The sequence below is a fragment of the Anticarsia gemmatalis genome, chromosome 1 (assembly GCF_050436995.1).
Source record: "Anticarsia gemmatalis isolate Benzon Research Colony breed Stoneville strain chromosome 1, ilAntGemm2 primary, whole genome shotgun sequence".
NCBI lineage: Eukaryota > Metazoa > Arthropoda > Insecta > Lepidoptera > Erebidae > Anticarsia > Anticarsia gemmatalis.
Window position 1 is genome coordinate 9,521,540 of NC_134745.1, and position 23,397 is coordinate 9,544,936.

Consider the following 23,397-nt stretch of genomic DNA (forward strand, 5'->3'; position numbering starts at 1 on the left):
CCACTTAAGTATATATTATTTATTTACTGGATTACAAATGTCGTCAATTTTGTAATTTAGGATACAAGATGAGGTATAAATATCTCATATTGATAAAAGAGGGTTAAATTTGGATAAGATACCTACCTACGGTCAGGTACCTCACGTAATTAAATTCTCAGGGATCAATAGAGCGATTGAAGGTTCCTTTCAATCGTTAGTTGAAGGGAACTAAACGATCTATGTTATTGGGTTTCATAATTTCATACAACCTTAGAAGGAAAGTAATGTAATAAATAAAAGCTCTGCTCATTCTCCGCGATGCCTACACGTAATAGGAGGGAAATGGAAAATTGGAAAACGTATGAAGTACTTATTGAAAATTTATTGAATTGTTCTTTCGTATGAACTGAAGTGAAGCTGAAAAATAATGCGGGTATACTCTAATGCCTTTTTAGTACTTTCAAAAAAATATTGTTGTGCATTTCACGTAATGTTTATTTATTTATTTTTATTATTAATTTAATATACTTATACCGTTGTGTTTTCTAGTAAACGAAATACTATCGGTGAAATATTATTCAGAACTTAAAAGGTCTATAATGTTAATAAAACAAATAGTAATGTTTTAGTTATATTTTATTAATAAATAATTATTCGTCGCTTAGAACTACGTCATGAATTATAAACTCATTGCTCTGGTATTTAAAATAGGATCACAATTCCAGCTATCGGAACTGATAACTAATAACTAACTTATTTTAACAAGATCTAGACGGAAAATAGCATAAATATAAACATTTTGACAAACGACATATTATAAGTTCAGACAACTTTGCCACGGAATGTAAATTTTGTATTACAAGAAATAAAGTAAATCTTTGAATTAAACATTTTATTTGTTATATAATGAATATATAATGATGTTTCAAAAAATAACTGTCCTGCTGCTGATGCAGGTGTTGGGCCGTGAGTCCTGTAAATGCCTATAGTTTATTGTGTAGTGTACATATATGTTTATAGTACCTTTGTTTATATATTCAACATTTATATTGTCTTCTTGAGAGAGCATTCTATTTTTTAGTCTACGAGTAAAATTAACATCCCGCGGCAAAGTTAATACGTTTGGCGGAATGTGAGAAAAATGTAGTCATATTTAACATATTCTAGTACTTCATCCCTGTATGAAGAGCACTTTAGTCTTTATATAGGTCAAACAAATGTTTTCTACGTGTAGGGAATACAAAATATAACCCTGTCGTCATGTTGGTAGCGTAGTAAATCTTTAACATTAGAATTTAGCGATCACGAAAAACATGTGACAGTCGTGGAAATTCATTTAAATCAGAACAATATGATGTTTCATCACAATAGTCTGTATGTTTGAAAATCCACAATACATTTTAAATATGACCAAAATAGTTTCCTTTGTATTCATCTTGCGAAGAAAATCAACAATACTTATTCATACTTACAATAAATCTGGATACTTTAATATAATACTGTAGAAAAAATATCATCAAATCAACCAATTAATGTATAATCTTCAATATTAATTAAAGGATTTGCTCCCCTAAGCTCTACCAATTAAATTCGCTCACTACGTACCTCTCAGATTTATCTGTACGATATTGCAATATGATTGGCTAGAATAACATTACAAAAATCTACAAATCTTTTAAAAATCTATAGTAGGTTTTACCTATACCCTTTCTAATTCGGCTTAAACATATTATTATAGGCACTATAGTCTTATATCAAAGGTCAAAGAACTTTGAACTATTGCTATACTTTTTATTATTAATTTGTATACTCATATCACACGTGGATACTACCCGTTAACTTTGCTTTCTTCTTTCCTTGGCTCCGATTCTGTCTCGTTATAAGCTGGGTTGTCTACTCCAGAGTCACTACCGCCATCTGTGTTATCAGATATCAACTTCGCGCGGTTCGAGTCCGTCTCCTTACATTTATCGGCAACTGAGTTGATGGTGTCTTGTTTTACCTCCGCTTTACTAGCGACATCTATCGTAGACACCGCCTTCTCTCCTTCTTTGTTAGTTTCATTGCATTCGATGTCCGCAGGCGCTGGCTTCTTCTTACAAAAGTCGCTCTCGTCTTTAGCAACTCTCTTGCGAAGATAGAATTTATTGAACAGATAGTAAATGCAGCCAGTAATGAACGCTGCGCCGGAAAATATTTGGTAAGTTGGTCTGGTGCCAACGAACTTCATCAAATATCCGCCTATAAGACTACCAGCACCCTTTCCTGTGAAACAAATAGTAAAAGCGTAAGAAATATAAATGCTGTATATTTTGATTTGTATTTGATACTAAGATAATCTAAGTTTTTAAAATTCCGGAAAGGTAACACGGCTACACACAGTTTGTAAATTTGCCTTTTATTATATATTTGAATACATACTTTTATTTACACGAATCAGATCACCACTGTCTACGTCTCCACATAAAACCCTTAACAAAGGGTCATTAGCGTTAAAAAAATCCTTATATTAAGTACACCCAACTTATTAAGTGATATAGGCAAATACTTTTTGTAAAAGACAATTTCTATACCATGTAAAGCTTTCCTACACATCCTTTACGAGCAATACCTGCGCTAAAATCCCAAAATCTAATAGTAAACTAGTAAAGGTACATACCAACGCCGTAATACAATCCGCCGAGGAGTCCTTGCACTGAAGTATCGGTGGTAGTAGAAGACAACCTAGCAGCATACGTCACAGCTGCCGTGAACGACAGCGATGACGTCACCGACTCCAGAGCCTCGAATATCAGGCACAACCACGGGTTGTAGATCAAAGAGTATCCTAAAAAGAAAAAAAAATGTATTTAATATTAGACACTTCCACTTTGATAAACCGGCCAGTGATAAGCTGGCAAAATCATTAAAATTTTAGAAACAAATATCCCACTCAGGCGTTTAAAAAAATTACGTAAACTTATGATTGACTCTATGGAAAAATACAGCTCTCTGTAAGCTATCATGTAACTGTTCTGCATCGTTCGACTGTTATTATAATTTTGTTTAGATGCATATCAAACGTGTCTAAATTATAAGCCTGTTTGATGGTGAAAGTTATACCTTCTCTTCAGATCAAATAGTTGTATACGAATTCATCTTCTTTCACCAAACAGCAATTGCAGTATATATCTCAATTTCTTTTTCACGGTTTATAGACGAATGTCCCGGATAGTTTAACTGACAGATAAAGATGTAGACCACGAACCAAAAGGTCTTACAACATCTTCTTAACACGCTCATCAGTACCAATCTATATTTAACAAAAATGTCCGGTAAAAGCACAACCCAACCCATACTAAATAATAATGTCCAATTACATTATTGTTTTAATGTGGAACAATTGCTACATTAAAATCGTAAACAGTCAATATCTATGCCCAATACATAAGTCACAAAGAGAAATCGTCGAACAGTTAAACATACAGATTATAGTCTAGATAGCCTTGGAAAGTTAACACAAACAAAAGGGAAACCAGCGATGGGAAAGGGATCTAACAGTGAAAGTGGACCCGTAGCTTATAAAGTCACTGGGCAAGTTTTAACGAGATACATGAGGGCGTAAACCTCAGCTTACTAGAGATTAGCATTGCGTGTAAAGCTTGAGCTTTTGCAATGTTATAAGAAAAGGCACTTCATTTGGAACCGATTTCTACTACAACTTGACCTAAGGTCTTAATCTTTTTATGTCACTGAAAAAAGTTTTCATGTCGTAAGTATACAATTTGCGAGTAAAGTAAAACATGAACTTAATCATCATAACGTGTTCAATCTATTAAAAGCATTTGAAAAGATAATTATCTATTGGTTTTTTTAAGGCCTTCACGTTCTTTTAATAACAAAACGTAACATAAATCCTTATTTCTATACTTTACCTTACCTTACTAAAAACAACTTGCCTTAAACTTGTGTTTAATTTCCTAACTCAATCTTTCTTAAGTTTAGTAATAATCTCCCACTTACCAAGTAACCTAATCGCATAGAAGACGAATCCTATAAACAGTACATTAGCGTGTCCTAATCTTCTGATGATGGGTCCAGACAGTACAAGTAGCGGTAGACCGGCGACGCCTCCCACTGTAATCGTGATGCCCATGAGCGAGCGAGAGGCTCCGAGGTCTTGCAGGAGCCAGAACAGGAAACTTTCGATGTAGCCCCATGCCGTACCTGGAAAATAATTAAGTGACAATTAGAATTATGTTACTGTAATCCTTTATTTTTTTAAACAAAGACTCGACTTCACAACGCTAGATTTAGTTTATGTTCTGTGTTAAACTCTGGGAATAATCCCGGTTCTACAATTTATTTTTACTTAAAAAATAATTTGGGCAAATAAATCTTTATAATTTGATACAATCGCTGTACTGATTCGATAATATTACGATTTACTTACTTTGCAAATTATTTTGAAACAGTAGCAACTTTTCATTAATTACCATTTACTATACATAAGCAAACTAATTAATTATAATTTTATTTTTTGGCTAGTTATTTAATTAAACACGAGACCTCAAAGGACATTATCTTCTTACCAAGAATAAAGCAGGCAATAAAAAGTGCAACAATTTCGATGTTTCTGAACACGGAGATGACGTCATCAAGGAGGTTCTGTGCCGGCTGTTTGAACTCTAAGTCGATGCCTAACATCAACGCACCGGACACCACTTTCAGTACTGCGTACAGGTAAAACGCTGGCCTGAAATAAAAAAAGCATTGCTTTAATACTATAACTAATTAATCAGAATTTTAGTGCAATGCAAAACCATAAAGGCTTAATTATCATAGCTACATGTCCTGTAGTCATAAAAATCTTTACAATTAAGGCACATATGGACATAGAAAAGGGCCTATCATCGTCTGGTAGCCTCAGTGATAAATGTCGAAATTCGCAAGCACATTTAATCACCAGAACTTCAAAGAAAATACTATAAGGACTGACTGAGTCTGGAGTCATTAATTATTCATCAACCATTTCACAAAAGCACCTTTAGATAAAATTTCTAACTTCATATCAACACAAACAGTTGATAAACATTATAATCTAAGTATGACATCAAACCTGCATAATTCATTCAACTAAATGTGTAACGAGGCAGATTTAATGGAGCCAAGCAATGGAGCTTATCTTTTGACATGATTATTATACAAAGAGCAATCTTCCGAACCGTTGAACCGATTATAATTACGTCGTCAGCATTAATCCTTTTAAAAGATCATTAAGAATACAATTGAGTTAAAAAGATCATTAAACGTTTTTCCGACGTGACCTCTACTCACTAAAAAGTTAAAACTAAAACTTGAATTTACTAGAAATAATTTTAGCGACGAAAATAAGGCAACATAATGTTGACTAATTAATTTTGTAAATAGTCAGACTACAATTAAAGGCTCGCCAATATTCTTCATATCCTTACTTAATCCAACATTCTCGAAAGATATCTTAGTTACTTTTGACAATATCAATGAAAAAAACTCTAGTTCGAATAAGTACTCGTAAGTTGAAGTAGTAACTGCAAGCTCTCAAAGCAATGGTTACGTAATACAAACTGCACTGCGGTTACAATTCTGCCCGCAATAACACGATCTTCAAGCACGTATTCTTCATATTGATTGCTATCTGACATCGACATATGAAACTGCGGGGATTAACGCGTTAATGTATATTGTGTTTACCATATTAGTCTAACAATCCTTTATAAGTGGTAACTGCCTTTTGGCCATTGCCTAGCGATTCTATTGTTGGTTAGATTTAACACTTTCGTCATTCGTACCTATTCTCTGTAGTGAGCAATTTTATTATTCGTCAAACAAGCTCTGCAGCTTAAAATAGTATTGTTAAGCTCAATGATAGGTTATTTCGTAATTCCAAAACTTTTAGGTCCTAAGCTAGCGTTCACTACGGCGCTTGGCAGCCGGTTTCATTGAGATCGGCTAACGGTGCAGGACTTTGTTTGTAGTGTCCAAGTGTAGGCACAATACAGCAGTACATTCTCTATTAAATACCTCACTATTATAGCCCGGTGGGTGAGATAACCGACAAGACTAGTGAGAAGTCAGGTGCAGGACCTACAGCTCACTTCGGCCAATCTCTGAGGAATTCTTAAGAAAAACCCATCCGGAATTGGAACCCGAGACCTTAGCGCGGTAGTCGCGTACACTACCGACCGCTCCATTTACGCAGTCGTAACAATAAACAGTAGGTGTAGACGAGACGCAATACAAATAATACAATATTTATCTTAGAGCCTACTTGCTTTATAATAGATCTCTACCATAGCTATATTCTATAAAACATTCCACTCTCAAGACAATGCGATAATTATTAACCTAGGCTCATTGAAAAATAATATTATGTGAAGTAGTATGACTTTAGTTTCATCATACATGTCATTAAGTACTTTTATAAAGATGTGCAAACACGTCAGTCACTTTTTATCTCAAAAAACAATGCAGTTGATGTTTTTTGGCAAAGCAAAATGAAGACATAATTAAATTAAAATTAGGTACATACATGTTACATACCCATACAAAATATATTTAGGTACTTACATGGCTTTAAGCATAACTAAACATTGATTTGTTAAGAACATTATATAAACTTATATCAAAATCAATTACGTTTTGTTAAAAACATATATTACAACTTGCTGCAAATCTCCACTGTGCGTGCCAAATTCGCTGCCTACCGCGCAATATGTTAAAGTGGGATTTTCCCGATGCAGTTTTAGTTTAATTTCGATACGCATTATTGTGAAGAACAAAAATTCAATTCGTAAAAATATCCAAATATACTTACTATATGGGTACCATATTCGTTCTTTTTAGTGACGATTAAATGTTACCAAGTTATGTTTTCAAATACATTTCGCCATTCATCAATTCGACATTTAATTTTATATGAAAGTACGTAAACAAACAGACACGACGTAAGGTCACGGCCGACTGAGTGTTTGAATGTATCGCCTCATGACCCCGCGTCAGCATTTGCCATGAAACCTGGACAACCGTGTACCCATTGTACACGCAAACAATGGGCGATGTGCTACCGTAGATAACGGAGTTATTGGCAAAATATGCCTGTTTGTTGCGGCAATGGATTCAAATTTTACCTTGAACAAACAATTTATTTCCTTGAAAGCTTTCATACGTGTAGAACTTTTCGAAAAACAAGTGTCATCTTAACGTTTGGCACAGTGGTTATAGTGGTCAACCTCGCCGCAATAACCGTAGCACCGCGTGTGGTGGGTTCGAATTCCACCCGGGACAAATATTGTAGGATTGGATAGTGAGTTGTCCAAAAATATCTATTTATTATTTTTTTTTTTTTTTATTTATATTGGTAGGTATTGAGATTGCCCCAGTAGATATATAATCGCTCGAGATTATAACAAATTCATAATCAGTTCTAAAACAGCATCTAAAAACCAAATTAACTAAAAACTTAAATCGTGTCCTGTTTACCTGAAATCTGTGTATCCCTTTCCTCTACTTGCGTAGTCTATTAGCAGTCCAGAAAGGGGAGAAGATATCATTCCACCAATACTGCCGTATACTCTCTGCATTCCGTAGTCTGCCTTTTGTTCCCTCACGATGGCTATCACTGCTCCTTCAAACATCGCACATGCTGTCCCGCCGATTATCCCAATAAAAACACGGACCTGTAAAAATTGATAATTAATCTTTGGAAAGTATTTTTCAATAGGACAGCCTCTACACTATACCTCGTCCCACTTTTAGGAATGGTATTTCTACTTGCCTATTTTCATTACAGGAAAAATAATGGAGAAAATTTCGTTGATGCCGTATACCCGTATTGTCGCTACTTAAAGAAACGACACAGTATAGTAGACTACGACTACTCCAGTGACATGACTCCTTCACAAAATAATACTGTTACAAGAAAGTTGTCTTACCAATTTATCTTAATAACGAAACATAAAAAGTAAGAACGAAAAATTCTAACAGCTCTATCAAAACGTTGCATATATTTAATTATTCTGATCACTATTCGCCATGATGAAATACAAAATTCCATTCGTCTGTTTAATGTCACTTTCGTCTTCAACACGTTATTTTATTGCCAGGTATTGCCCAAGCACAGTCTAGTCTTTGTCATAGAATACTTGAACCGAATAACTTAGTAGTCATAAACATTTCTAGACCTATTTATTTGTATACTTCGCTACTATACGTTGCTATACTAATGCATACAATAAGTATTTATTTAAAAACTTCTTCCTTCAAACACAGAATTTTGAAAATCCTTAAAAGGTACCTAGTTTATGACTTGGAGATTAGCAATTAAAAATGCATTTTAAAATTTTAATTTATCTTACACTGTAATAAGTGCATTGTTAAAACTATGTGAATCACCTTTTGACTTTACAAAACAAAAACTTGCATCTTAGACGAACATCAGAATATGCATTTTCATATATGTGTGGGTACCTAAGCTCTCATAAATTGAGCACGAGGCCGTATAAGTCGTGTGCACGTTGCGAAACTAGCGATTTATGAGAGGTTGAACATTAGTAAGCTCGCTGATCAATACTATTTTAATCTCGACTGTAGGCTACAAGGCTAGGCCTAGACTAAACCCAAACAATAAAAGATATATTTCATTATTGTAAATAATTAGATATGTAATCAAAAAGAGCTAAGCTAAAGTATTTCCCCTATAAGTAAAATGAATAAGTGAACAGAAAAAGTCCACAACGTAAACAGATTTCTTCACCATATTGGGAACCTAATCAGCAAGTGTTGTTTTGCATTTCTCACAAGTGCGTAGAAAACATAGATAAAAACTGGAAAGGTCCAGTTGCTCGGGGACGCATGCGAGTGTTGGGTGCAGCCGTCTGACTAAATAGGAACGCGAGCATTAGGTCGGGTCGCCCGTTCACCGTATCAAGTTCGCCATTACCCAGTTAGTGACGATTAGCCGACAATCTTCCCATCAACGGATCCGCCGCTCAATCTGCATGAGTTTACGTTAACGCACCACGTGCTCACTACACATTTTCGTCCGTTCCAAACGCGAAATTACATACATAATATGATTCACCTTCATCGTCATTTAGGTTCATTACTTTATCCTGGAATGTTCTGTGTATAAAAACGTTTGTAGTATTACCGATACTTACTGCAAGATAGGTCCAGAAGGTGAATGCTGGGTCGAGTTCGATTCGTTGTTGGTGATTCTGACAAAGTCCCTTCCGAGGTGTCGTTGCAGCACACGCAGCCACACATCCTGATAACTTTTGTGCTCCTATCTGAACCTTAACATCTCTATCTTGGCCCTGTTAAACAATGTTAATATCATGAATAGTTTGTAATAAATTGTTTGTTATTACAAATGCAACAGGTACCTACGCACCAGCAAAGTCATGAGCCGTTATGCAACATTGTTAATTCAACACGTGTCGAAGGATTTGTGTAACTGCTTAGAGTTGTTTACACCAAGAAAAGGGGTTAGACATACTTACAATATTGTCGGCACAAGTGACGCCGTCAACACCATCGTAATCTTCGTCAAATTTCGCGATATTTCCGTTGGACACAGCTTTTACCCAATAGCTTCTAATGTCAAGGGGCGCAATCTGAGCATCGTGAGATATTCTCATGCGCATTGACGCTTCATCGATTTCATCTTCTGTCTTGTTGAAAATATCGTCTTTTCCGAATTGACAGGAACTATTAGTAGCGTCGTGACTACATTCCATCTGGTACAATCTTAGTGCGGGGAAAAATACTTCCCGATCAGACACTTTGGATATACTTATGTTAAAGTAGGGATCGTTGGGCAATATTCGAGATGTGCTCTGATCTTTCTTCGGTGCCATTGTTTGAGCAATCGTTGACATCACTGTGTGGCGGTACACGAGACGTTGAGTGTCAATGTGTGATTGTAAATGTATATCGTAGGAGTTTGTATGAATAAATGCATTTGTTTCGTCGAACGACAAGTCCTCTGGTAGATTACAAACAAAACCACATGATACGACCCTAGAACAAACAATAAATATGCACTTTATAACAAACCGACATCTTCTTATTGCTCACATTTTACTATTTCGATAATTACTTACGTTACGTTAATATCATATGAGTAGGGATGAAGTGGTTCACAAGGATAGTCCTGTACGAGTCGTAACCTCATCGCAGAATTGTCACAGGTCGATAGTAATTGTACGTCGGGTGGGAAGGTAACAGTGATTCGACCCACGGGCACGGCGAGAAGCATCAAAGCTGACGCGCCGCCCAACGCCGAAAATAGCGCCAAGAGCAACTGTAAAATCAACAGTCAATTAAATAATATGTTGGATACAAGCATGCATGATAAGCCATCTTCATTCGTGTGCAAATAGGCACGAATTAGATGACATTTAACAACATTCGTGTCTAATTAAGCTCGAACAACCAGTCAACGTGAGGCATTAATCATTAGCCATTATTGTTTTGCTGAAGACTTGCAACTTTAAATTAATAGCTAAATTGAAAACATAAGGCAGGTATAATTGATTGTTACAGTGCATAACAAAAGGCAATTGCGTTGTTAGTAATTGTTAGAAACTAAAAACCTGTAACTTTATAAAATTATGTTCTGTTTCTATAGCTTATAGAAAAGCTTAATCGTGCCAATTCCTTCAGATGCAATTGATGGTGTAATTCTACTTTATACTAAGTACTATTACAGAATATTATGTTAGAAAATTTTGGACCTTTCTAAGAATATCGGCGTCAATCGTATAGGCCAATTTATTTCAACTACATTTTACATAACATTTCAAGAGCAGCCAATTGTAAAAGTTAAAATGCAAATTACACAATCAGAGGCAGATAAACAGGATGCAGTACTTATGGACGATGATCAGCAAAACTACGTCAAATTGACGATTTTAGGTGCAATTATAGTTCGCAATAGCAAATGTCATCGGATAGAGATGTTCGAGGACATGATCATGAGCGGAAAACTGACTACGCACCTAAAGTCTATTTATCATTGTTCGTGAACATGTCGCTGTATACAATTAAGTTCCCACGAAGAGTGAATGTTACTCGACAGACAAAGGTATGCGTGCCGCAGAAGATTAATGATGTGTTTAATTAATACGGAGACGTTAGATAATTATGACATACAGTTTAGGAAGCAAAGACATTTATTTGAGGCCTGACACATAAGAGTTCCTTATATGACGGGCGTAGTTACTTCAGGTGCGAAACAACAGTAGCTCGATTCTCTACTACTATCGACTATTGCCCACCCAGCTATCGAGAAATTTTGCACGAAAATCTGATCAGCGCTTCTAGTGGGCTCCGTAAGAACTATTTAACAGTACATTTTAAATGTCAAAATCTCGAACAGTACCGACTGTAGAGATTTGCACCACAGGTTATACAAATTGAGTAAAAAGTTTTCAATGTTTCGTACGTGTGTCAATGTAGTGTTTTAATTAGAGATGGGTAACAAATTCTATTGTGTCTGCCCACTCTGGAATTGTTCTACCTACTCATACGTGATCATCCATTATAGTGTCGCGTTAAAAAATACTTATATTGAACTGAAGACACCTCAGTTACATAACAAAATAAAGCTCAGCAAATTACATTTTTGGTTTCTCCCAAATCAGTTACAAATTAAGCATATAATATTTTTACTAAACGCGTATGTATTAAAAATTCTCAGACTATGCAATCAGCAACAAATCAATTGTATGTAATCTCACCACCTGTGTCATTCTACACTTAACAAATAAACTCAATTTGCTCAATAAGTTTTGAGACAATTGTTGTAAATGACACAGTTAAGAAAACCTCATTTCCTTACACGCCGTATTCGTAGTAGAGTCCTGTTTTGATGATCACGTTACGTTCGTCGATATGATAAAGGCGATGGTTGTCGACGCTTCCGGCGGGAGCATTGTGAGCGCGGCCAGTGACGCACGCGCACACCCTACCATATATGTAATACGTACGTATGTTAGTACGTACTGTACGTAGCTGATTGTCGGTAGCCGCTGTCAATGCCGCCACAATGCAAGGTAAAGGTTATTGTTGCCAGAATTGGTTTTAATTCACCTTACGGACGTTCTGGATTAACTTCATTATATACAACCGAAACGACTGACTGTTACACAATAACCATTGAATGTGTAATGAGACAGATTAGGCCCTCTAAATACACCCCACGCTTAGCTGAATGCGGCTAAATAATTGCTGAAAATTAGTTTCCGGGTAATCGTGACATGTGAACAACCTAATTTTGTGTCCAAAATAATGATCAGTGACGTTATAATTTGGAAACAAGACACCTTCACCACAGCAGGGCACTACCCGCAAAGCAGAGCATTAAACTCGTTTACAATGTTATTTCGACAATGGTAATTCGTTACAGTCTGAAACATGTTTTTCCAATAAAAACTGCATAATTCACGGTAACTTTAGAACAACTATTCATTAAAAATTCGTCAACGAATTTAGCATATTTAGCAAATTAGTGGCTCTTAAGATGAAATGAAATCAGACCAAACCCAAAGACTTAATAACTAACCTTTCCAAGAAATTATACAGTATACATACCCTAAAGTTACCAATTTTATCGGCGATCATGCCTGCGAGGGGCGGCATCACTATGGATATGACTGGCGTCACTGCAGACATGATGGCCGTCTCCTCCACATTGATGCCCAGCTCTCGCATGTGGATCGTCAGGTACGGGTACAGCACGAACAATGCTAAAACAATGCATGGTCTAAATAAACTGTGTAATTTGTAAAATCCTTAACCACTTGGCCAGCGTGGTAGACTCTATATTACGGGGTAGGTCAAACCCTTCCTTCATTCTGGAAGGAGACCCTTGCACAGCAGTGGGACAATTCATGTCTCACTCTTGGGTCTAATTCACAAAGCCTGTAAATCGGACAAATACATTAATTTGTAGGGACTGTAGCTATTTATTGCATTTGAATTGGTTCAATATACTGCCTTTATGGTTTGTGACGAAAATATTAAAAAAAATAACAGAAACGGTAAGTTTTTCTCCATAATAGTCGACTTTTCTGTATATCTTCTAGTTTCCCGATTAGTTCCCGACAGCAAAAGTAATTTGTAAAGACTGTAGTTATGTGGATCGGAATCAGAATTTGTTTCCCAATAAGTAAAAAGAGCTATTGAATAATTTTTCTTACACAGCATTTATCAAAAAAGAATGAGTAATTGCATACACAGCTGGCATTCGACTTTGTATTATGTAGGAAAAAATATTTGGCAATATTTTCTAGAAAAAATCAGATGTGATTTTATGACAAAAACAATCTTATTTAAACAGATTAAGTAAACTTCTGTTGGTATTGCGATGTTATATTATTATGTCAATAGATTATATTATGTGGTACGAATATTGTTTTATTGTCGTCGTTAATATATTATATCGAAGCAACTACAGTTAAGCAGCAAAACGACAATTGGAAATTTATTATGAAAAAAATATACCGTATGAAGACTATTATAAAAATTAACATTTCATGATAAACTTTACTTATATTTTATTAAATTTATTTACTTGTATTTTATTTAATTATTTATTAAAGGGATTATAAACTCGGGTCATTGTTTAAGTTGCTGGAAATAAAATCTGTCGTTCAATATAAAGTTATTGTATCAACTTATAGTATTAGAGGCTTTGGAATAACATAATCTTACATACCACATCGTATCAAATTAATATCATATTCAATAATAATATAATACCTACGTGTAAGATAATACGTGCAGTTTTGTGACAGGCTGAGAATAACTTAGTTTGAAGTTCGATGTAGAGTAATTAATAATTATTTATATCTTGTTTCTCTGTATGCGACAGATTTGGAAGACACGATTTAGCAAATTTTGATAATCATTTTGGCAGCCCAAATTTAGACGCAGGCTGTCGCATCAATACGATTATCAACATTTTCTATTGATACATTTTCAGTGATGGACCGGGCCGTTTACTACAAAAAAGTGGCTATGTTTAAACTTTATAAAAGTTTCTTTACACGCGAATGCCATGGAAGAAATATAGAGTACTTACTCGATGCTTGAACGAAGAACAGAATCTTCAAAGGTATAAGTTTCTTTTGTTTGAGATCATCAGTGATCCGTTTGAAAAAGGAGCGTATGAACTGCATTGTCGTGGCTTACAGCTAGGCTTAGGAAAAGAGGTTTTGATCGATGTGTCACGGCACACGGTTAACGTGTACTAAGTAGGGAAGTCCTTTGTCATCCAGCCTCCCTCATGTATGCTGCCTTGTCGGTGTACCTGAGGCATGGAAGTGGTTTCTGAAACAAATATCAAAGTCATTAGGTTACTAGCTCCAAGAAACTCTTAATTAGTTAACTTAGTAATTATGACTCTGACAAAATAAATATTAAAACCAAAGAGCTCGTTAAATTCTTTTATGTTGTAAGTATAAGTATTATTTTTCTGCAAAAAATCTATCTATTATATTTATATGAAAATTACAATTGTTTGTACTCGTGATATAAAAAGAAGTATTTTCCGTCTGAGCTCATAAATAACACATGTTTAGATATTAAACTTGTTTTAATTGGCATGTAACGTAATTATTATATTTATAAGGATGCCTAGGCGTTTATGTGCACCTATTTAATCTATTTAAGTGAACAATGATAAGAACAAACAAGGTTAGATATTCCTGCCTTCATGGTTTGTGACGCGAAAATATACATATAAACTTTTAACAAAAACGGTAATATTTTCTTCAAAACAGTTGAATTTACTGCTAACCTTATTTTTTGTGACTTAATTTGTGCTTCATTAATTGCATGCCCCTTTTACAGTCTTAGGAAGGAAGCTTACATTCCCGTCGCGTAGTATAGTGATGCGTACACACAAGTGACAGGCACCCGGCCTGTTTACGGCGCGACTTAATTAGTAAGCTTATGATAGCTATGTGTATCTCAAAATCCCAGAAATTTACCCTCTCACTGTAAGCTCTTTTCGATTACCAGAACACAAATATGACATAAAAAGTAATCTCCTCAAGAATATTAGAGTTATTAATATCAAGTACAAAACTTGAATCAAATACAAATCAAATATTTTTAGTTTCTATAAGCACAACAATCATGATATCGTATGACATTGAGTGCTTCTAATAAAGATATTTTACAGAATTCTAAGAAACGACGCCTATAATGTTAAAATGCTCTCCATAGAGTAGGCTCGGTGTATTAAATATATAACTGAACTTGGAAGGATAGCATAAGTATCCTTCTCGGACCGATGGTAGATTTACTAATTATTTGGACTATGGCTATCAGCTATCAATATTTAACCTACTTCAATGTTTTAATTGTTAACTAAACAAATGATATCAACCCGGTTTAGAAATCAAAGTTCTCATTCTTAGGCCGATTGATAGCCATATCTACCATTGCGTTGTAGGTTATAGCACAGTTACTCACAGTTGTTCGTCGGCAAACAATGGTTGAGTACAATGGCTCGTTCGTAACAAAATATAAGCAAAGGGTACCCATAAACGCAACAACCAGACGTGTCACTCTTGACTTATAAAAGTGCGATATTCGGAGTGTTCTTACTTTACACGTGTATGCAAACCTACATTTAGAATATTTTATTCCTTATTATGACGACTGCTACTGGAATTATATCAATCAAAGCATACGCAGCCAAACTATTTTAGCAAAAACTTATAACACCCCGCTTTTTGCGTGGGGGGCTAAATATTTTTTTTAAATCACCCACCTGACCCAACAAATTTCTGCCGACTCAACCCAGCTTCTTGATTTGCTAATACAAAACATATTATACACCTAGCTTAAATAGAGCACGGTAGCTTCTCCTTACTAGGATTCAAACCGGTTGAGCTACAAACCATCTTTTTATCTGTAGCAATATTCTCATAATTCTCGCCTATACGCCAATGGTACAATCATTTAACTACGTACACATATCAAAATGTACCTACTTTTTCTATCCCTTCAGATAATTAAATCTACAAAATTCGAAATCCTATAATATATTATTTTGTTTTCAGAGTAATGTCAATTGACTTTGTCTTTGTAGCCTTTGTTTCCATGCACTTCATGGAGATGTGCTAATTGGTCTGTTTTATATGCACAATCAGTTGTTGTGACGTAGGCATATTATCACGAGTAGGACATGCACCAGCTGACATTCATACTAACCCCAGTAAAGTCATTAATCTCTTATTAAATACACTGTAATTTTTTTATTTGATATTACTCCAAAAAAACGGGCAATATCTACTTTTTAATAAACTCTGACATATTTTTTAACTTAATATAATATTATATGTTTTAAATTATTCTGTCTAGGAAATTCTGCTAGTCATGCTGATAGTACAAATATTGTCTATTATTAGAAAATTAGAATTGTTATAAAAAATATTTAAATATAATATGTGGTTCGTCAGTTTATAAACAAGAATGTCCTCTTCATCGCATCTTGTGCTGTGCATGGCTTGTGTTTACTAGGTATATGTATTAACAATTCTCATTAATGAATATATTTTCTATATTTTCAGTATAATAGGTATTAGGCCGATAGTTTGCTCTAGGACATTCGTATAGAATTGGGGCACATTTCTTCATAAAATACCGATTCTATTTCATAATACTTGTAACCACTTATGCAAGAAATCAGTACGAATTAAAATAAACGATAATAATGTAGTCTTAAGTGTCAACGGGTTCTCTGATTATGTTATAATAAAATTAAATTTTACTTAGCTTTATTGCAAACTTGCTTAATCAGAGCTTATTTTATTTAGTAAAGAACGGTGAGAACCGCTCAAAGATTTGGATCTAGAAACAATCGGAATCTTACAGCAAGTATCTCGACGTTCTCTTTATGGTGAAACTGCTTTAACTATGACACGAGTAGGTTCTTAACCATTCGACGTAATATTATATAATTAAACTTTTATTTAGTCCAAACAAACCGTGAAGGAAAACATCGCGTTTGAAGGGATGCAAAGTCCTCACCTGCACTTGGCCAGCGTGAAGGCCTCATATGATAACGTAACGCCTTTCTCATTGAGGAACTCATTTCACATCGGGACACCCAAGTGCAGCAGTGTACAGTAATGGGATAAAGTTGTTTAATTAGTACACAATGTCTCTATAATAACTGATGTTGACTACTGAAATTGTCAGGATTAATATAACATAAGCACGATATATTTTCTGTTTCTTACCATGAATACGAATAACATTTGTACTGTATGTTGTTTACAATTTTCGAGGTAAGCACAAGAGTAATGTGACCTCTAAATCCAATTAGAGCTATAACGTTATTCTAAGATTACACATCTCGCGGTATTCTGCGGTTTGAACAGTTATACTGCCAGAGGTTGATCAGATCAACCAGCAAATTAGGTACAATTCTTGGGGTTAGTTTAACAGCAAATAAATAGGTGTCAGATAGCCTATCTGCTAGATAAACATCAAATGTATTAAAACAACTGTCAAACTGTTACCTATATGTCCCACTGCCTACACAACTGAGGACCTATACTTCACGAGGAATAAATCAGTTAAGGTTTTGCCAAGTTCTGGTCAGCAATTGTAGTAACATCATGGTGAGTCGTTTGACACGACAGTAGAAGAAGACTTTCAAAATTCCATCCCATAAGCTAACTGATAGTTATCCACAAGTGGTGAAACTAGCGTTTCAAGAATTTCTTATTACGGGCTATTTTGTTGTTTCGCTTGCGTCACATAAGATGGAATGGGTCAAATTTTACCCCGTTTTTGTAACATTTTTTATTGCTTCTCTGCTATTATCGGTCGCAGCGTGATGCTATATAGCCTATAGCCTTCCTCGATAAATGGACTATCTAACACTGAAAGAATTTTTCAAATCGGACATGTAGTTCTTGAGATTAGCGCGTTCAAACAAACAAAAAAACAAACAATCAAACAAACAAACTCTTCAGCCTTATAATATTAGTATGGATTTCTTAATATTTATTGATTTATTAAAGTTTTTTTTTTTCATTACTATGAAGATGTAGTCCCCTAGTCCCTATGTTTGATACAGGAATATGATGTGGTTGTATTTGTATGTATAAAAATAAACATTGTATATTGTATAAAGCATTGTAGAGTACTCTTCCACTACAAGTCGCGGAAGTAGCCTATCTCTCTCTGTAGATAACAATTGTGCAAGCGATTGTTGTACAAAGAATTCTCGTTGCCCCTCGCGTAGTTTGCTAAAAGTTTTATAATATTTGTCTACATACATTAGTAACAATTTTACACACAAATTTTAAGGTTGCAGCAGTTATATATTGGATTCTCTCATTGTCTTTTTCATTACCCAAGTCTTGCCAACCAACAAGATTATTGTACAATCTTACGACAAGTGCGTTAAGTGGTTCGCTTGTAGTTGACCCTGGTTTTAATGCGTAAACTTTGGTATCAAAGAGCATATTAGGCTTAAAACGAAGAAATAATTCCAATTATTTTTTGTAAGTAAGAATTCCGGTCATTTACCTATTCTATAAACATTCATGATAGAGCTTATTAGATTTCTATAATGAGTAAAATAAGATGGTTACTAGAAGCGCGTAATTTACTAATTAACGAAATTCCTAGTCCCTATTTGTATCTGGAAGGCCTAGAAACCTACCCAGCGTCATTTGCTAGTACTACTATGGTTTCTATATCCTCGAATCTCTAGAATCTACTAACTATTTTACAAACCATTCACTTTGATATATTTGGAAGGTAATTAGGTAGTAGGTACCTAATCATTAGATATATTTTTTTGTGAAAACCTACTTATCATATTTGGTTCGTTGTATACTTATAAAGAAGTTCCATACTTAGCATGGCATGTGTGTGTACTTTAAATATTATAAGCATTGAAACGTAAAATCGGTACCTACGTTCCGTAGTTTATATCAAAAATATTTTATGCTAGTCACGTTGCTCTTAGTCACAGGTAATTCCTGATTAAGCTTATTTTCAACTATTTAGCACTATCGTTTTAAAATATACGTGATTTTTTATACAAACATTTTTTTTAGCCATCATGTGAATCACTAATAAGTATTCTTTTTTCAGTGATAGATACTTGTAGCTACCTAGGTATGTTGAAATAGTAGATTCGCTGGTTCTTCTGTGAAACAACAACAGACTTATCTAATGCCGGCCAGACTTTAAACGTAGGTACCCGTCGACTAGATTTCATTATTCTATTAAAATGTATAGATCTATATAAAAATCATTGCACCATTAGTCGTAAATCTACAAAACTCTACCTACAATACTCTACATTCAGTATCAAAGTTCCTTATAATATTAACCGTTTGACAATAAAGCAATCAATGTTTAACATAATATTATCACTAACCCTACTTGTAATTATTTGTTTGTTTGTTCATTAGCCGTTATCTTCTAAATACTAGGTCAAATAATTTCTCGTACTCAGACGTTACTACAAAAACAATGAAACACAATAAAGCGTCTGTTCACAAGTTCCGCTGACACAAAACCAACATTTTTATACTATTGTTATGTAAAGAATAGATCGATGAGATACAATGTGAACTCATGCAGATAACTGAGATATCATTTGAATAACCAACCAGTCAGTAATTTTGTGTGGGAATTAAACAAGTTCTACTTGGGTCAGAATCTAAGTTGACGCAAATCTTTGGCATGAATTTCTTTCTATTCGACGAGAATCCGAGCTTCAGATGAAAAGTCAGCTAATTTTATTAATGACATTAAACGCTATTTTCTAACATATATTTTTTCTCTGCGTGAGATGACCTCCGCCGCTGGTAGCGACATGATGACCATCTTAAGCGGCTGTCCCACATACGCCGTAATTCTAGTTAGGAATGCAACTGCTACAGATTTTGTCTTAAATAATTGTAATATTTATCTTGAAGGGAGTAAAAAAAACAGTAAGTATTTAGCGGGAAGACCTGAATATCTGCGAATTATTGGAAATTTGTAATGCAGAAATTGAACCTGACACTTCGTTACTATCGATATACGTACAATGGAACCAACAAATAATGTTTATAAACAATACTCTTACTACAAAGACGATAGAATAGGTCCCCAACTAATTAATAGATACATTTATTAAGTTTTTAAGTTGGTATTTAATAAAAACCTGTGTAAATAAACAAACTTCATGTTGCTGGTTATTTATGATGATTGCCGAGTACAAGCTGTATGTGTTGTACAAGTTGTACCTAATGGAAAACAAACAAAGTCGACGCAGTTTATTTTTCTTTATGTACTGAAAATACATTATTATACTTACTTATTACCAACAACACACGCATCCGTATCAAATTGGTTATATTAATAGGTTTCAGCCGAAGACATTATTTGACAATAAAAAGCAATAGCATCAAAGGTGTCAAAACGGCATAGGTTGCCTTCGTGCTGCTTATTGGTGAAATGTTAGAATGGAGGACGCCAAATGTGTGCCTAACCACAACTGCATGTGCGTGCGCTGTTATGCATCAGACTGGAAATAACTTATAAAAGCTCAATATTAATAACACCAAATAGTCCATTGAAATGTTACATGAGATTTACATTTATTAGAGGACGCAATTTTATTTTTGGAACATGTAGGGGGGGTCAATAGAAGCTTAACTTGAAGTTTGTGGGGTCGCCACTCTTGTCCCCCGGCCGCCATCTTGGAAAAGGGGGTGGAAACACTTTTTTCGCTATATCTCGGAAACTATGCGTCTTACAATAAAATTGTGAAAGCATAATTTGTAGCAAATTATTTTGTCTACAAATATGTTCCACAACTTTTTGCCCTAAATTAACAATTAAAGAAGTTATAAGCAAAAAAGTGCAATTTTTTTTATAATTATTTTCTTTATTGCTCTATAACTTTTTTTAGCGACAGCCACGCGGATGGATCTCTGAGGTTAAGTCACGCTTGCCGAGGTTGTTTTGTGGATGGGTGACCATCTTACACATATCGAGTTCCTCCCTGTTTCGGAAGGCACGTTAAATTGTGGGTCCCGGCTGTCATTTTCGAAGATATTTGACAGTCGTTAACAGTACTCAGAAGCTTGAAAGTCTGACAACCAGTCTTAACCAGGGGTATCGTTTTATATCCCAGGTAAATGGGTTGTGGATGTTAGATAGGCAGTCGCTCCAAGTAAAACACTGGTATTCAGCTGCATCTGGTGAGTCTGGAAGCCGACTCCAACATAGTTTGGAAAAAAGGCTAAGCTGATATGAATAAATTAAAAAAAATTAACTCAGACCAATCTTGTGGAGTATTTTTCGAGGAAAATTTTGGCGTATATTTTTTTTTAATTTCATTAATTAGAAACTCAGTAACAGTGCTCCGAAATAGACCGGATTGGGAAAGAAAATTTTTGTAAAAAATATTTCACTATTTTGCTTATAACTTCTTTAATTGTTAATTTAGGACAAAAAGTTATTAGACATATTTGTAGGCAAAATAATTTGCTACACATTATGCTTTCACAATTTTATTGTAAGACGCATAGTTTCCGAGATATAGTGAAAAAAGTGTTTCTACCCCCTTTTCCAAGATGGCGGCCGGGGGACAAGAGTGGCGACCCCACAAACTTCAAGTTAAGCTTCTATTGACCCCCCCTACATGTTCCAAAAATAAAATTGCGTCCTCTAAGAAATGCAATATTCGGCCCTCAAATTGTAACATTTCAATGGACTAAAAGTATTATGCAACGATATCGATGTTTATAGAAATTAGCATGCTTATGCGTGATGTTTCCTCACTTATGGCTTAGAAATGTATAAACTGCGTAGTGTAGGAGCTGAAACAAGTCGTAATTGAACGTCTTACATGAGGCACCTACTTGTTAAGTTGTTACTCTGTCTTGTCAAAGCCGACGGCTACTGCCTGCTTATTAAGAACTGGAGCTACCATACATATTTTCTTGTTAAGACATATATGATTATCTGAGTGTGATCTGCAATTTCTTACATCCTCAACTCTTTTGCTTTGCTATTAAAATCCGGAAAAAGGTAAAGTCGCAGAGAAATGTGAAACCTACGTACATACGTGATGTTCAATATGAAGTTTCTTTACCAAAATGTATTAATAAATCATTTTCTTGCCACTAGCTGCTATCAGGAACTTCTTAATTCAATCTGCTACAAGTACCTGCGTTTAATAAGCAGGTAGTTTGAAAGAGATTATCTATTACATCTCGTGCTTAAATATACAATTTACACCTGCTTAGCCAATTGTTTATCGGAGATACTAGAAGGCCTGACAATAAAGTGATTAAACAATTTATTCCCACGCTATTAACAACTTTTCCAATTAGCTTCACGACATATTGAAACCTAGGGCTCATAGGTGGAATCTGCCGATGTCTTTTAAACGATAAATTTCAAATAGATATGGAGTAGTAATTCCTACACTAGGTAGGTACATTTTTATGTACGAGAATACGAATAAAATTCTGATATTTATTAATTGAAGATTTAAGCCGTTTACCTAACACTACAAATCATTTCGGATACTGTTCTGCCATTCTATCTGCTACGGTAATTTGCACCTGCACACACAATTTTTACGAATATTTCAATTTGTCCGCTTTCGGCAATCAAAATCCATCGGCCAATATGCACAAGTGGGTTTATGTTGAAGTAATTTCAAGTAGGTACCTACGTTAAAACTTTATCAAGATACTTAATAGGTACTAAATACCTACCTATATGGTACTCACCAATAGTTCTTTTAATCTTAGATTTTTATCTAGTTTTTCTTATATATTATTTAAGGGCCTACAGTAATGTGATAAGGACCTAGCTGGTTATTTTTTTATAGTTTATGATAATCGTTTATAACTTCTCCAAAAAAGATTCTGCACCTCAATATAAAATCTAAGAACTGTCAAATAAAAATAATACTCTCACTTCCGGAAAACGCGTTGTTGATTAAAAATATTTGCAGCCATAAAAAATCACTCACCGCAGTTGTAAATTGAAAAACCTTATCTCGAAAGGTGAAAATCCACCGCAGGTTTCCGCCGTTTTCGTTGAGTATCGAATAGAGTCACTGTTTATCGTAATATTATTGTAACCGCACAATTTATTGAATATCTTTTCTAAGTTTTAGCGAAAGTCGCTAGATATAAGATTCGTCGAATGCGCGCGCGACTGCGAGTGTAAAGGCACACGCGGCCGCAAGTAGAAAAGTTAGCACGACACTGGCGCAACCCTACGTATGTATGTCCCCTCTCATACGCCATTCATACGCTGCATTACACCGCTCTACAATACCAAGGTATCAACAACATCTCCATATGTTTAGCGGTGAAAGGCAGGCACCGTTCCAAGCAA

At 34.9% G+C, this 23,397-nt stretch overlaps 1 protein-coding gene across 1 annotated transcript; it reads right to left on the reverse strand.

Annotated features, from left to right (window-relative positions):
• Positions 1-600: 600 nt before the first annotated feature.
• Positions 601-23,286, reverse strand: LOC142975165 (uncharacterized). The gene is made up of 11 exons (XM_076117898.1): positions 23,027-23,286; positions 14,090-14,337; positions 12,598-12,752; positions 10,107-10,306; positions 9,504-10,023; positions 9,162-9,317; positions 7,483-7,679; positions 4,554-4,717; positions 3,985-4,188; positions 2,642-2,809; positions 601-2,247 (listed from the first exon to the last, which is right to left on the reverse strand). The coding sequence occupies exons 2-11, from the start codon at positions 14,184-14,186 to the stop codon at positions 1,811-1,813; spliced, it is 2,298 nt and encodes a 765-aa protein (XP_075974013.1). The 5' UTR covers positions 14,187-14,337; positions 23,027-23,286; the 3' UTR covers positions 601-1,810.
• Positions 23,287-23,397: the final 111 nt, after the last annotated feature.